This window comes from Bidens hawaiensis, unplaced genomic scaffold (assembly GCF_021521415.1).
Source record: "Bidens hawaiensis isolate Kalapana, Puna unplaced genomic scaffold, B.hawaiensis_p1.1 tig00027305_1, whole genome shotgun sequence".
Lineage (NCBI taxonomy): Eukaryota > Viridiplantae > Streptophyta > Magnoliopsida > Asterales > Asteraceae > Bidens > Bidens hawaiensis.
Window position 1 is genome coordinate 278,204 of NW_027494410.1, and position 16,641 is coordinate 294,844.

The window sequence follows — 16,641 nt, forward strand, 5'->3', positions numbered from 1 at the left end:
CGCTAATGAAAATGATGAAGTTTGGCGTGCATATTTGACTATATATTCGTGCCAGCCAATGATTTTCCACAACGATTGTTTAGTTATAATGATAGACGTTTTTGTCCAACGTAATTTGAGCAATATGGAAATTGGCTGGAGTATTGTGAGAAAACAGATAAAGTGCTTAGTTTGTTACCTATTCAAAGAAATTGGTCAAAAAGATCATTTTGTTATCGCTGATCTACGCTTATTGAAGTTAGCATTAGATTTACTGTTTGTAACAACAAATGTTAAGTGTTTCCCTTCAATAAAGCATGGAGGTGGATCTACATAATCGGATATATGGCGATTATATGCACGTACGTTTCTTGCATTTGTTATAATGTGAGAGTTATTTGCGAAGTTATGAGTGACGACGTAATTGATCGTTTTCAAAAACATAATAACCCGTAAGGAATAACTGTAAAATGTTTTTATATTTTTTTAATGTTTCAAATGACATTGTATTATTGCCATGTGTTTTTCCAATTATGATAAATTGCTAATGCATATCGATTATGTATTGCTTTATGACATGTAACTTGATCCAAACCGGTATCGAAAAAATATTGACTTCATAAAGAAAAAGAAAAATCGTCTCCAAGGTTTAAGAAATCACATTCATAGTTACATCCCGATCCAACCTCGTGGTGTTAAATAATAATAAATAAATGCCACGTGTGTGTTAACGACTTAACGGGAATAATGTGGAAGCAGTTAAGCAAACAAGCGCCAGGGGTCCTTCCCACATGCTGCTTCAAACTCATGTTTTACCCATTTACCTTTTTCTTGTTCAATTTTACATAACCGTAACACATGTACCTTCTTATTCCCCACAAAATAATGTATTTTGTATCCATTAAACGATAAAAAATTATGGAAAGTCGCTTAACCCAACTTTGAATTAAAAAAGAAAAGTCTCTGAACATGACATGTTTAGAATGTAAGTACTTATGAAAACATAAAATAATGTATTTTGTATCCATTAAACGGGTCAAAATTGACAAAATTATTGTGTAAAAATGCTAGCATTGACACTTTTTTTCTCGTTATACAAGATTGAAGATTGTATAAATTTGTGAACGATAAAAATTTAATAGTTGGGCTAAAGTGTATGGTTTATTTGAACCATTGCTCTTCATTTGACACATCTGCGTTATGTCAGTTTTTTCTCTATCATTTAACAACGTCCTTCATCCAATGGCATTGACCATTCTCCTTATTATTCATCATACTCCACCATTCTATTATATAATAATATAAAGAAATGAAAAGGAAAAAAAAAGATTGGATTAGATGGTATATATGTGGGAATGACCTAAATGACCACGTGCCATTTTTCCCATTTTTCTCATTTCATGTATGAGATGGTATATAGGGGATGATGTTCAAATGAGGCTATTCTCAAATTTATGTGTCACGTCGGACCCCTCACTGGCCTAAAATGGTATATACCCACCGGTCTTATAAACCATCTATATAGTCTCCACACATGTAACGATTGTGTTGTTACCCATTATCTATACTGTATACAATATAAATATAACGAACCTCTTAAAATTCAAGAGGTGCAATAAATAATGCAAATTATACAATACATAATGCATTAAAAAAGATATTTTAAGGACACTTTTTTCTTTGGAAATCATAGACGGTTATATTTACTTTTCTTTAAATAAAAATAGTTATAATTTAGTCCTAACTTCAACTTCAATCCATTTTTGTTAATTTATATAGTAGTTACATTTTTACCCCTTATTATAAGCAAACGACCCGCACAACTTTTAAACGATCATTACCTTTTGACACATTAATATATATTTTTTTTATAAAAATTATACCATAAAAATGAGCATTTTATTCTCTTTAATTTGAGTATTATATTTATTAATTTTAAAAATCTAACATGTTACGTGATGACCAATTAATACCGACAATTGGCTAGGTGGGTTCGGCTCATGGGTCAAAACGGATTACGGTCGGAACATGACGACTCAAAAAATGGTTAATTTGGTTCGGGTCGTGATAGGCTCATGTCGAAAGGGGTCAGGTCAAAACGAGCTTTGGGTTAAAACGATGTCAGGTCGAAACGGGTTTTGCGTCAAAACGGGTTGCGTTAAAAAGTGGCTTATTTGAAATTACTACACATTTCATCCTTGCTTCTTGATTTTCGCCATCGGTTACGCGCGTACAGGCATCAGCTACCTAGATAACATTGTATATGCGTACCGAAATCGTTCGTGTATAGGCGTTGTGTGACGTGCTTACGGACACTAGTTACATGTCAGATGCCACGTTAACCGCATACCATTGTCGGGTTACGCGCATACCGTTGTGATGTTACGAGCGTACTAGCCCAGTAACGTTCGCGCGTACTCTGCTGCATTGCGCGGGTGCTTGGCTAGTTTTAAAAAAACATGTCTCTTTAAATTCTATCGATTTTGATATACTAAAACTGAATACGCATATTTTTCTAATCACAAAATAAATTGAAAGTATGCTTTTATGATATTACCCTACCTAAATAATTTATTTTGCGAAATCATTATCTTTTACATTGTTAAAAGATTAAAGAAATGGCAATAATTGGGATATTTAGAATCGAGGGATTGATACGAAAAGCAAAGCATGTGTTGTGATCCGGTAACCATGGCCCACCCATTTGTGAAGCCCCCACTTGGCGTTTCATCAATTGACATTTTTGTCCTCCTGTTTCTTTGGATTTTTCAAGAGGCTTCTAGTAACCTGTAAATCAACCCATTGTTTAACTAATCACTTGGTGGAAGTTTGTTAAATAAAAACAAAATAAGATGATACATTATTCCTTTAATGATAAAAACAAACACAAAAAACAACTCGTTTGCCTATTTACAGCAATGGTCCTTCGACCTTTATAGAAACCAATATGAAGTAGAGAAGGCTGGCACTAAGAAGGTGAGAGACAATATGTATTTATATTATTTTTGCGCATTTACTTTGTCATATGAAAAGCTTAAACCTTGTCTAACTTTGTGGTGGTTTGAATTTTTGACACAACAATATCATATAACCTATCATAAAATATATTCTAGTAAATACTTTTACAATTCTTTAGGATAAAAACAACCTTTTATATTATAACCTAACTCATTGAGTATTTTGTACTCACTTTCAAAAGATTAAAAACAAAAAAATAATTAGTATCAAGTTTTATATTTTGTGTTAGGACTTAATAGGTCAATGCAAACCTAACTTGATAAATATATAAATAAGTTGAATAATTTTGATAATATTAGATATATTATTATTACTCTATAGTTTTTAGATTAATTATTATTATTCTACTTTTTTTTTAACGTAACGACTCTAATTTAAAATAGTGGAGTAATGATAGTTACTATAGTTATTCATATGTCTAGTATGTAAATTTCATTTGAATCGGATCCCACACATTATACTTTAAACGCAACTATTTTATGCACATTTTTTTATTGTAGATTTGTACTTTCTTAAATGCAAAAGCAATTAAATAACGCTTTTCTTTTCTTTTTTCCATTTTAAGCATATTCTATTTATGTCAACTTTCGAATACAAATTACAGTGTTCATTTGCAATACGGATTTTCCTGTTCGCTCAAAAATTTTCAGGTTTGTGTCGATTCAGGTGTAAAGATGACCTATTTAACATCAACATATAAATATCTAAACTTAATTATTTCTTTTCTAATTTCTAAAATGAAAACAAACAAATAAATATAAAAACTATAGAATAATAATAGAGACAAGAGTGTAGAATTGTAGGCACACTGTCACATACCTATCATCATTCCGTATATAATAAGTCATCCTCCTGTCAACAGCTCTACATACCAAAAAGCATAATTAGGGTTTTCAATCTTCTTCAATTCAATTAAGTTGCAGAAGATATGAGGGAGGTCATCAGCATACACATAGGCCAAGCCGGAATTCAAGTCGGCAATTCATGTTGGGAGCTTTATTGCCTCGAACACGGCATCCAGCCCGATGGCATGATGCCAAGGTCTGTTACTGTTTCCGTTTATATCTGCGAATTATATGTTCATTTAGCCTAATCACTTCACCTTCTTTGTTACTCTGTTTATCACTGCCGTACGACTCGTAATTTGATTACTGTTGATGTTTTTGTTGTTAATTGACTATAGTGATGGATTTGAACTAATTAGAGTGTGTTTTCGAAGCTGTGGTGTTAGAAAACCCTAAGTTTGTGATCGGTTTCTTAATTCGAACGATTCGGTTCCTAGATTCATATATGTTAGTACTAGACTGAAGATCATATATGTTAGTCATGATAACTTATAATTACTAGTATTGGAATGTTTTGTTATTGTGTTGACTGCTGAGATGCCGGTTTTAGCTAAACTGTTAATGAATTTGCAGTGACGAAACAGTCGGTGTTGGACATGATGCGTTCAACACGTTCTTTAGCGAGACCAGTGCGGGAAAACACGTGCCAAGAGCCATATTTGTTGATCTTGAACCGACCGTCATTGATGAGGTGAGGACGGGGACTTATAGACAGCTTTTCCACCCTGAACAACTCATTTCGGGAAAGGAAGATGCTGCTAATAACTTTGCTAGGGGTCATTATACAGGTATTTGTAATTTCGAATGCTTTTTGTATGAAGGTAAACGAGTTGTTTTCTGTTGACTGAGGGTTGTTTTGGTAATTGTTTCAGTCGGGAAGGAGATAGTTGACCTTTGCCTTGACCGAGTAAGAAAGTTAGCAGATAACTGCACCGGTTTGCAAGGGTTTTTAGTGTTCAATGCTGTTGGTGGAGGTACCGGTTCTGGTTTGGGATCCTTGCTTTTGGAACGTTTGTCGGTCGACTATGGTAAAAAGTCAAAGCTCGGGTTCACCATCTACCCTTCTCCTCAGGTGAATTACCTTTATACCCTTGTTTCATCGTCCATTACTTCCTTAAATAAACTTTTTAAACACTCAAAAACGCATTTTGTTTGTTTATAGGTTTCAACTGCAGTTGTGGAGCCATACAACAGTGTTCTCTCTACACACTCGCTTCTAGAACATACAGATGTTGCCGTCTTATTGGACAATGAAGCCATTTATGACATATGCAGGAGATCGTTAGACATCGAGAGACCTACTTACACCAACCTAAACCGACTCATCTCTCAAATAATATCATCTTTAACTACTTCATTACGTTTTGATGGAGCAATTAATGTTGACATCACAGAGTTCCAAACAAATCTTGTACCATACCCGCGTATTCATTTTATGCTTTCCTCTTATGCTCCTGTGATTTCAGCTGAAAAGGCATACCATGAACAACTGTCGGTACCTGAAATTACAAATGCGGTTTTTGAACCTGCTAGTATGATGGCTAAATGTGATCCGAGACATGGGAAATATATGGCGTGTTGTTTGATGTACCGTGGTGATGTTGTTCCTAAAGACGTTAATGCTGCTGTTGCTACAATTAAGACCAAGCGGACCGTTCAGTTTGTTGATTGGTACGAAATTAATTACCCTTGATTATTTTTTAAAGGATGTTTGGATGTGTTTTTTGATTCTGATTATTTCACCATTGAGTTTCATTCTTCACCTTTAATAAGTAATAACCAAAAAGTTGTTTAATAATTAAGTATCAGAACACACATCCAAACACCCCTAAATCTGTCGTTTATATTTAATATATTAATAAGTAAGTTTAAATTGATAACAGGTGTCCAACTGGGTTCAAGTGTGGGATCAATTATCAGCCACCAACAGTGGTGCCAGGTGGCGATCTTGCTAAGGTGCAACGAGCGGTTTGCATGATAAGCAATAACACAGCGGTCGCAGAGGTTTTCTCGCGCATTGACCATAAGTTTGACCTGATGTATGCGAAGCGGGCTTTTGTTCATTGGTATGTTGGTGAAGGTATGGAAGAAGGTGAGTTCTCGGAAGCCCGTGAAGATCTTGCGGCTCTTGAAAAGGATTATGAGGAAGTTGGCGCTGAAGGTGTTGATGATGAAGGTGATGGTGAGGATGAAGAGTATTAAGTGATTCAACTGCTGGTTGTTACTTTTGGTTGTGTGGAGAAAGTTTCTTTTGTGGAGTGATTTCTAGAACTTAATTGTGCATGTGTTACTATTGTTATTATGTTGCTATGAACATAAAAGTTGATTAAAACTATAATATGGTGTGGTTGTAAGTATGTGGTTTAAGCATACAAGTCGATGCTAATGGATGATGTTTTGCTAGTAGGAATGTCTAATTTGATGTTTGTTAGCTGAAACTTAAAAGTTGTATTACAAATGGGTGGCAATCGTGACGGGTTGAATGATGGCACATACAGGAACCCTGCCTAGGACATACTAAAATTTGTGTAAACAGACACACCAATTTAACTTATTTAAATTAAATAAGCCAAAAAGGTTGATTGACATGCTGTAATCAGGTCATACAATGTATAACATCTAAGCCTCTTGGACCAATTAATATCGTCTGCTTTGCCCATAAGAATCTCAACTTTGTTTCTAGCCGTATGGGTACACATCCTTGAATCATCCTCTTGCTGACACGTTTGACAGTGTAGTTCTCATCTCATCCAAGCCTAATAACCCACAACACGTTAATGATATATGAAGTGCGGTATTTCTCAAAGGCCAAGTTTCTGATGTGGGGTTCTATAAAATGGGATGGTAGGACAGTAGGTTACAATGTTATCGATTAAACCAGGCCGTACATGCGTCCCTAAATATGCTTACACTTAAAAGATCTATGCGGCTTACTTTAAAATAGGGTTTGAATATATAACTTAACATTACTCGTTTAAATAACTAATTATACGCACAAATAATCACATAAACAATCCCAAATACTCTCAAAATAGCTTCTTGTCGTGTCAAATATACTATGCTGATAGGAAGTGTTGATAATTAATCCCCAAAACAGGTGTCCTGTCTAAACCATTTAGTTTTATAACTTCATCGCAACGATGACTTAAGAGATTTAAAAAACAATCCAAGTCAAGTACAATAGTACATATAGATCAGTTTCTAAAACAATTCATGCAAAATACATTTTAACTTGCTATAAAAATTATTTTTGATATATTAGCCACCTCAAACACATTCCCAATGCCTATGATTGTAATCCACCATCCTAAAACTAATTATTACCTCCTCATTGCACACATTCACCACTCACAACACTTGAGAATTCTGAAGCCTCCCATTTCATAAACTATTTAGTATTTACAAGATTTATGCCCCCCTACAACAGCAGTTCAACCTGCACCAACACACAATAATCATATAAAGTCACAATATCATTAAATTTAAGGTTTAAGGTTTATCATACTACCATTCGACTGTTCTACGATTCATTGCCGAAATCTTCAAAAGCTAAGTTTTCTGGTATGTCCAACCTCTTAGTTTCACCTGAGAGACAAAATCAATGTTTATTAACTGCTTTGAACAAAATGTGCTCAATATAAAAAAAATATATACAAAAATACCTTGATGCTCTAAGGTACTACTATGAGAGTCCAAGAAACTGTCTCTATCTGATGATAGAAAAGCAGACCTAGAGAAGTTGTCTAGCATATCTGAAAATTCACAAATAATAATAATAGTAACAGTTAACGTGTTAATTAAGATTAAAAAAACAATATTGTTCCAATAACAAAATAATTATTTGAATAACACTGATTTAAGCGGTTATATGCATTGAAATAAATTCCTGGGAGGATTTCATATATATATATATATATTATAAACATCTGAAATATCATATATTTATTTATCAATCCAAACTTAAAATACCAAATACTATATATGCCCTTAAAAACTAGTTAGAATATCATATTTTACCCATTTCATTAAAACAATACAGCAAATAACCATTTTACAAGTCTAGGGTAGTACCAGAACTATTGGTGAAGTCGGGAGTTGACTCTGAAAGACCAAAGTTTTGAGGCATGGGACCCAACATTCCGAACAAAGATCCATCATTAAGCGGGTCAGATTCCAAACAACTAAAAGACGAAACAGAAGCTTCACCGATTGTCGGCCGTGCTTCTAGAACATTGCCATCGGTTCCATACATAAACCTTGAGTTACCCAAATAACTTGATTCGGCTTTCACCGAGACACTGTTCGGTACTCCAATAATATTTGGTGGGCCATCAATCCTTCTAGGAGGAGGTTGCGGGTCCCGTGAGGGTATTATTGGCAGTCCACAACTGTTAAATCCTCTTGAGAAATTGGTCAAGTTTTCTGTCTTCAGAGGTATACTGGTATTTTCGGGTACATAACAGGTTGAATTTTGATGCACTGGGAAAAAAAACGATAATAAATTTAAAATTTCTTTTTGTGTACTCCGAACAAAAATTATTTGGTTAGGTTTGAGCCCAAAACCGACCCATGCACACCTCTAGTGAAACCGATTCTGATTATTTGAGTATCTAAAATAACTACCACTAAGTGGATTTTGATTATTTAGGGGTCATTTTACACGTAAATCTTTAAATCGTCAACATTTCATACATCTAGACATATGGAAAGACAAACTTAAGGGATTGCGACATCTTATAATCAACAAGAATGTAAATTTTATTCACATTAATCCTGCTAAGTAAAATTTGACCCCTAAAAATGCTTACTTGGTGGCAAATGAGGCCCGTTAGAAGACTTGGGCTGGAAACCAACTCCTGTGGGCCCCAACTGCTGCATCAACGCAGCTTGTCTATCAAGCAACTTATTAAATTCCATTATTTGATCTTTCACCATTAATCTCAAATGATATCCCTTGAAAAAATCTTGATTTTGTTCTTCAAGTTTCTGCCAAACTACAAAAACAAAAAAAAAAGCAAAAAGAAAAAAGGATTAGCATAAACGCGAGTATAGGCCTATAAACAAACCGAACGTTCAGTGAACGCTTCGTGAACTGTTTGGTAGGAAGTTCGTTTACGTTCGCTTATTTTTCAAACGAACGAACACGAACACATGTCTCATTCATTCATTTATGTTCGTGAACGTTCGTTTAGTTAATTAATTTATGTTTGTGTGAGTTCATTCATTTACATATTCACTTAAAGTTTTTAGGACGATTACAATTTAGTCTAGTTTTGTGAAATTTTTTTACTAGGTATGATTGTCGTACAATTTAGTCTAGTTTTGATAAATTTTTAGGCCCAACCGATTTAGTTTCTTGTTTACTTTTAGTTGGTGTACGCTCAGTTATGTTCTTTCATCTCTGTTCAGTTATGTTCGTTCATTTATGTTCGTGAACCACTCGTTTATACTATTAATGAGCAAGCATAAATGAACACTGAACACACTCATTTTCTTAACAAACAAACAAACAAACACGAACAAGAAAACCCATTCGGGTAATTCTTCATTTATTTGTATTTGATATTTTTTCGGTTAAAGTTATACAAACGAACATGAACATGCTCCCTTCGTGTTCGTTTGGTTTGTTTACAGGCCTATGCGTATGAAGTGTATGATGAAATATAACAAAATAAAGTAATAAATTACACACCAAGCTCGGTAAAGCTTGGCTCAATTTTCTCTTGCTGATATAGAATATCTATAACCTGTTTCTGAGTCATGTAATATGGCAGACATTGTTCTATGAGATTTTGAACCTGAAACCGAATGATTATAATCTTTTAATTACATTTTAAATTAAAAAAGATGTGTGATTAAACAAAATTACACGCGGGTCAAAAACGTTACCATTTGTATATCGTCTGGAGATATGTTTCTAACCTCTCCACCGGACATTTTCTTGATAATCTTAACTAACTAGACGATTGTGAAGAAGTGTGTATTACCTGTTTCAAGAATCACAAAAACACATTTTTTTTCACAAACCTGCTTAAGAAATTAAAATACTTAACAACTTTTATACTTGACTTTCTTTCTAGTCAAAAGATTAATCATTTGACACTCAAAAGTCAAAATTCAAACAAGAACCTCTTTTTGTGGTACCCCTGTGGTCCAAAATAATTGTCAACAAAGAAAAAAGCTAACTTTATTTTTAGGAATGGCCAATTAAGCAACTTGCAGTAAGATAAATTACCATTCTACCCTTGCTACGACAGGACAATTAATGAGAAAAACATAAAAATGACACGTTTGTACATTTCAAGGCATTTATAATGATACATGAAATTGTTCACAAGGACTCTTACATATAAACATAACAAAAAATGGTGATTCTCTTGTAACTTACATGTAACTATGTAAGGTTATGTTCTACAAGCTAACTAAACAATTAAAACATTTATAATAACACATTTGGAACATAGCAAGAACCCTAAAAGGCCAATACTTTGAATAAACAAACAGCCCATACAACCAATTACACAACACCACCATATTAACTATTAAGTGATCAAAGAACATGGTATCCAGGTTATCTTTCAAGAAACATAAAAACTGGAATCAAGAGTATGAAAATCAACAGAAAAAGAAGCCTAAAGGTAAATTGAAAAACCCAGAAATGAATTGAAGTAATGAATATGAATTAATATCATATTGTGGCCATAATAGAAGAAGAAGATTACCAGATGGATGGATAAAGGTGAAGAGAATCTTTTAATGAGGAGTGAGTGTTTGGACTGCAACATTGAATATACTGGGATCCACATCAGACCATGCTTTTTATTTGTAATTTGTAATAATAATATTCGTTTCCTATTAAATCATTACCAAATAACTAATTTGGTGCAGACAGTTAAAACTTATCACGCTTAAGGTAAAAATAGTTTTGTTATTAATGAGCCGCCCCTCGTTTTATATACCACTCTTGTCGAAACCATGGGCACCATCCATAGCATTAACCATCTTCTAAACGAGTCAAGTTGAGACTGGGCTTGTTTAAGCTCGAACCTGGCTCGTTTAACTTAAGAAAACTCAAGTTTAGCTTGCTCTGTAAGTGCATATATGCTATCTAATTAGATATGTCATACATTTATATATAGTAATAGTATATATTATGTAAATATATATATTTACCATGTTAAATGAAAAGTATATTAATGATATGCATGTTTGGGCTTGCAAGCCTAGTGAAGCGGATGCGTGACGCCAAGGCTCAAACTCATTTAATAAATGAGTCCCTGTATAAACTCGAGCTAGAACTTGATTAAACGAGTCTCTGTATAAACTTGAGTCTATGTACAAGCTTGACTTGAACTTATGCAAGTTGATTTCGAGTAACTCATAAACAGTTTGACTTACAGATTTCGAATCTCTCCATGCCGCCTCTGACCACAATCTCTCTACACATTAAATGTTCTAAAACGAAACAATAATGCTATTCTAATTTAATTTTTGGCTTTGAGAACAGAGTAGGGCATGTGAAAGAGAGAGATGCATGAATAACTATTTTGTTCCGAATAACTATTTTGTTCCAGACTTATGGATTGTTTGATGGCCCCTTAACCATTAAAAGGCTGTGAACCATTAAGAGGTAGCATAATGACTATTAAGAGGCTACCAAACAACACTTTAATTTATCCATCTCTAATTATGTACTGACTTTCGTTTTACCTTTTTTTTCCTCGAAGGGAGAGGGTACACGTAAAGAGGGATGACTGGATGAGACATGGTCTTAGTGAAGTGAATACTAAACCCGACCCGCAGTTCATTTCAAATTACACCAATTTATTTTAGAATAAACGGTCAAAATCACCAAATTAAAATTTGCCTAGCTGTTTTAAGGCTTTAGTTGTTAACGTGGGCTCAAATCTCGTACCTCCTTAAATTACTTGGGCCTAGAAATGATCCGAAGCAGTTAGTGTCACTGATGATCAGTTGATCGCCTTCCCCCTAGGCCCACAGGCCCATACATGATACCACAGCTTATTCTCAAACTACCCAAACTGATACCACAACTTATTAGTCAACACTTTCTTTCACAGTTTCACTTACTTTCTTAATTTACTTTTTAGAATCATACTAGTTTTGTTACATGTAATAAATCCAATTATCAAATGAGGTAATTTGAACTTAAAAGGATATTTCTTCAACTAATTTTTTTTTTATCAACGCGGAGTCGCGGATGATTTATAACCAAACGCAAGCAAGAAGCTTGAGAATACAATACAAGTGAACCAAAAGAGAACGGAAAATTACAATTTACAAAGGCTTCATCTAAACTTCTAAAGTATTATATATTCTCAAACACAAGTTTTTCATGTATGCATGAAAGTATAAAACCGACACTAAATAAAGATTTATTATTACCCATTGCTGAGTCGCCGCTTCTACTGGTATCCCTCTCCAATACCTATCATATCGTCAAAGCCTAGTCTAACCCCTTATAAATCCGAAAAACCTAAGACCGTGCAAAGTGAACTTGTTTATTAAAAGTTAAAACAGCTTGGTTAATTAACTTTCTTAATATAAGACAACATTTTAAGTTAATACTGAATAATAAATGAAACAACAAATATAGCATGGGGTTGTTTTTAGAATTTTATCACATTGGTCTAAAATCAAACCAAACTTGTACTCATTTCATTAACTTTCCAACAAAAACAGAAACTGATAAAAATCTAAGTAATTGGACAAAACATCTGAGACAACATTGGAAGATCCCAATAAGAACTGCTGTCACTGCAATCACGAAGAACATTCTCCCAGTACTCATTCACACCATTAATGGCGTACAATGATGCAGATATCTGTCTTTCCACCTTCATCCTCTCAAAATCACTTGTGCTTACATCATCCTGATCATCTTTTCTTGAACTCACCCCAAAATCCAACCCTGCAAATTCATCCCCAATGTTCAAAGGCAAATCATAACAAGAACCACCAAACTCGACACCGGGGATACAATTCATCAAATCCGGCTTATACCCATCATCAAACACCTCAATTCCTTGATACCCAGATGAAAAGGTTTCAGTTTTGGCATTGTTGACTTGTACCGTACAAGTCTTTGATGCAGGGCTCGAGCCGTCACGTGAGCTTGTTTGCGTGCTGATGGTGTCGGTTTTGGTTTTGGTGAGGGAGTTTTGTCTAAGGCATTTTTTGTGGTTAAGTAAGTTTCGGATTTTGAGAGAAAGAGCGGAGTTGATGGGGGCATGATGGATAAAATTAGTTCGGGCATTGGCACCGCGGAGCAAATAAGCAGCCTCGTCATACGCCCTGGCGGCTTCCTCCGCGGTGTCAAAAGTCCCTAGCCACATCCGAATCTTCTGGGTGGTGTTTTTAATCTCCGCCACCCATTTTCCGGATGGACGCTGTCTGACACCGACAAATTTGTTTTTATTCGAACCGCGACCGTGAAATTGAGCTTTCTTTGCCAATGATGATGAAGAAGAAAAGCTATAATTTTGGAAGTTCAATTCCATGTCTTGTATTGTTTTCTTTTTGTTGTAAAGATGGAATATGAATTTATTTTTTGGGTTTGACTTATTGTGAAGAAAGATGGGGGGTTTAAATATGGGTTTTGTGTTCATGGGGGCCTCGTCTTTTAGTTAATGTAAGTTTATGAACGTTTGAATTCTTTTTTGGATGGTTGTTAGTGGTTGACTGACAAAACAAGGCTTTTGGATTAGGAGTGGAGACTATGTCATTATGATTGCTACTTGTCTACCATTTTTAATTAGAGAATAGTTTTATAGAATGAGTCGATTCGGTTCGGTTATTTTGATTATACGAAAATTCTCTTTCGGTTATCGCAGTCAAACAATGGTCAACGCGTTAAAATAGTAATGATGCAGTCTAAAAGCGGCAATGAATATGATATATTTGTGTATCTTGTTTTGATGTTGTCTATATCCTTGATCCATGGAAGTTGGTCAACTTAACAACATGAGTTGCCATCACGAAGGCCTGCTCTTGCCTCCCACTCCTTGCCTTTTACTTAATTCTTAATAAGTTATGTAAATATGACTCAACTTAATTTGTAACACCCCGGCTTAAAGCGAAAACGCTCCGAGTGTGATGTACAGATTGTTCAAACACGTGACACTATTGGGTGGCAATAATATTAATTCATTTAAGCATCAAATAACACAATGTTTGAAGGTAACAATACAAATACAATCAAATACGATAATTTTGTTTATTAAATAACCTAAATATTCTAAGTGTCTTCTCGTCTTCAGCCTCTAACAATAGTACCTGTAACATATATATAAAATACGGTCAACTAACTTAATAGTTGGTAAGTTTCCCACAAGTTTGAATAAATACATAAAAACCTTGCAATTCCATTAAATTTGTGATAATTAAACTACTTCGCATGCAATGTCCTTTCCAGTTGGCAACAACCAACGTACTTGGATCGGGGGTCCCTTTTCCACTCATAGCAAAATGGTCATGAGTGCAAAGGGAGGGCGTATGATCATACTTATCGAGGCAACCACTTGCTGAGCACATAATCAAGTAAGCACATATAACACACAAGTCCACGATATGAATTGCAATTTAATAGCTGAGTATAAAAATCGATTTGCGTTTAATAGGATATATATATGCTACCCCAAAACAATAAAACATTAAAAAGGGGTGGTGAAAAACTCACTTTATGAATAAGGTAATAAAAGAACTTGAAAGTGTTGAAAGATGCAACAACCGAATACTCACGAAAGCCGAAGCGTGTGATCAATACCAACTAAAATAGATAAAAACAAGACTCAATCGATAACCTTACGAGATTGTATTTTTATTGGATATTTTATGTTATTTTGTATTATTTTATATATTTGATTATTTTATTATTATTTAAGTCTTAACGGAGAATCGGTTTTTAATATGATTTAAGTATTTTAAATGGCGAGAGAAACGAAGTTTATATGCTCGAAAAGCTTGAACTATTGTTTATACATTATATTTATATTTATTGCGTTGACTAAACGATTTATAGAAATTTAAGGTTTACTTTACGATTATTAAATGATTTTTAATAACGACTTACGAAAACGAGAAACTTGATTTTTACATGTAAAATGGTGAGATATATTTTATAGTTAATTTACATAATTTTTATTTAATTAAAAAAAAGTTTGTTTTTTTTATAACTTTATTTTGATTTTTAATTGATTAAAAGGTTAATTAATATTAATAAATTGAATTTAATTAATACAAAAAATATGATTGACCCGGGTTTCGAACCCGGGTCTTGGAGTTATAATCCTCGTGTTCAATCAGCTGCTCTAGACTGCATATTCGTTTATGGTTTAGTTCTTAATATTTAAATATAATGACTGTTTCAAAAGAATTTTATTAATAATAATATTAATAGAGCCGGTTTATTAAACAAAAAAATGAGCATGACCCGGGTTTCGAACCCGGGTCTCATGGTTGCGAGGAAATGAGTTTAACCAGTTGAACTAGAAGGATATTCGTTTAAGAGTTAAGAATCATTATACATATATAATACTTCAGGTTCATCTTCTTCACATAAAGAACATAAACCCTAATAATTCAATTGACTAAATCCGTTCAATGTTTGGTGAAATTAGTTAAGGGTTTTTAATCATTGATGCAACGACATTAACAAGCATATATTAATTACCTTATAAGGTTTTGTTTTGACGGAGAAGATGAACTCGCCGGAAAAGTTAAGAAGTCTCCCAATTACAGAAAAATCCGTGTATTAGAGGGGGTTTGAGAAGTGTGAGCGAGTTGTCTAGGAGTTTAGGCATCTATTTATACTAGGTGGAGGAGCGTCTACGCGTTTAATTCGTTAATGGTGATTCCGTGATTTCCGACGACGATTACGGGGTGTTTTACGGCAAGGAATCACAATTAATTAGTCGGTTAATGCTTTAGGTCAACGGAGAGAAACACGTTTATATAAATATTTGGTTAAAATAATGTCACACCCCGACTAGCACAATGCGGAAGCGTAAAACGGGAATGTAACAGACACCTCTGGTATCAACAACATTATTTATAAAGAAACATTACAAACTAGTTTACATTATATTCCATTGATATATCTTTGTGTTCAAACTAGGTGTTACAACACGTTCGTTAAACTATTCTATTCGTACTAATAACCTTGCATCTATTCACATATCATCGAGCATGTTCCTTTCTCACTTTGGTAATCCTGAAAAGCAGTTTAAAACGGGTCAACTACTGGAGTTGATGAGTTTCACGAGTTTCAAGAAAACAGTTATGAATATTCACAAGTTAACACTTGTAATCATGATATAAGTATGTATGTATGTAAATGATGTAATTATGCTAAGCTACAGTGAAGCCTTGACTGTATGTACTGCGTGCATCCATTTCCCACGCTCAATCAACCACTGTGGCTCCCCTTCCGCCCACAACATGCCCCGGTAGCTATGTCTAACACTACATAGCCTGTATATATAAATATGGTCATGTGCAAACGGCGCTATGTGACACGGCAACTAGACCGATTCCGTTTGGGTTTGTCAAACCAATAGTACTATTCACAAGCCACCGGCTCAAAGTTAATCACTTATATCGTGGGGACTTTCGTGTGTTAGCACTTAGATAATTCATATCATTACAAATTTCATATATGTATACATAATCAAACATGCTTTTCACCCCAAAAGTTCGTAAAACTGTTTAAAGGGTGGGGTCATGAAACTCACTGTTTAGTAGATAATCAGTAGCACGTCGGTTCAAGGTTTGTGTAACT

At 34.3% G+C, this 16,641-nt stretch overlaps 2 protein-coding genes and 1 pseudogene across 4 annotated transcripts; 1 reads left to right on the plus strand and 2 right to left on the minus strand.

Annotated features, from left to right (window-relative positions):
• The first annotated feature begins 3,826 nt into the window (after positions 1-3,826).
• Positions 3,827-6,200, plus strand: LOC143575186 (tubulin alpha-5 chain-like). 2 transcript variants are annotated; one of them, XM_077059622.1, is made up of 6 exons: positions 3,827-4,038; positions 4,416-4,630; positions 4,715-4,914; positions 5,005-5,513; positions 5,726-5,846; positions 5,932-6,200. In XM_077059622.1, the coding sequence occupies exons 1-6, from the start codon at positions 3,926-3,928 to the stop codon at positions 6,046-6,048; spliced, it is 1,275 nt and encodes a 424-aa protein (XP_076915737.1). In that variant the 5' UTR covers positions 3,827-3,925; the 3' UTR covers positions 6,049-6,200. The 2 variants fall into 2 exon arrangements, with proteins under 2 accessions (XP_076915737.1, XP_076915736.1); XM_077059621.1 differs by having other exon boundaries at positions 3,832-4,038; positions 5,726-6,191.
• A 1,089-nt stretch (positions 6,201-7,289) lies between these two features.
• LOC143575208 (uncharacterized) lies at positions 7,290-9,860 on the minus strand. Of its 2 annotated transcripts, none has more exons than XM_077059636.1 (6): positions 9,732-9,860; positions 9,590-9,640; positions 8,651-8,836; positions 7,914-8,321; positions 7,505-7,594; positions 7,290-7,427 (listed from the first exon to the last, which is right to left on the minus strand). In XM_077059636.1, the coding sequence occupies exons 2-6, from the start codon at positions 9,618-9,620 to the stop codon at positions 7,363-7,365; spliced, it is 780 nt and encodes a 259-aa protein (XP_076915751.1). In that variant the 5' UTR covers positions 9,621-9,640; positions 9,732-9,860; the 3' UTR covers positions 7,290-7,362. The 2 variants fall into 2 exon arrangements, with proteins under 2 accessions (XP_076915751.1, XP_076915750.1); XM_077059635.1 differs by having other exon boundaries at positions 9,535-9,640.
• Positions 9,861-12,510: 2,650 nt separating this feature from the next.
• On the minus strand, positions 12,511-13,381 carry LOC143575209 (ethylene-responsive transcription factor ERN1 pseudogene; annotated as a pseudogene).
• Positions 13,382-16,641: the final 3,260 nt, after the last annotated feature.

Bases quoted from the DNA above. Each gene is read 5' to 3' on its own strand.
- LOC143575208 (XM_077059635.1), bottom strand. From the start codon at position 9,779: ATGTCCGGTGGAGAGGTTAGAAACATATCTCCAGACGATATACAAATG. The intron at 9,641-9,731 runs GTAACGTTTTTG...ATTCGGTTTCAG, and splicing joins CTCCAGACGATATACAAATG to GTTCAAAATCTCATAGAACA. The intron at 8,322-8,650 runs GTAAGCATTTTT...TTTTTTTCCCAG, and splicing joins CGGGCCTCATTTGCCACCAA to TGCATCAAAATTCAACCTGT.
- LOC143575186 (XM_077059621.1), top strand. From the start codon at position 3,926: ATGAGGGAGGTCATCAGCATACACATAGGCCAAGCCGGAATTCAAGTC. The intron at 4,039-4,415 runs GTCTGTTACTGT...ATGAATTTGCAG, and splicing joins CCCGATGGCATGATGCCAAG to TGACGAAACAGTCGGTGTTG. The intron at 5,514-5,725 runs GTACGAAATTAA...AATTGATAACAG, and splicing joins ACCGTTCAGTTTGTTGATTG to GTGTCCAACTGGGTTCAAGT.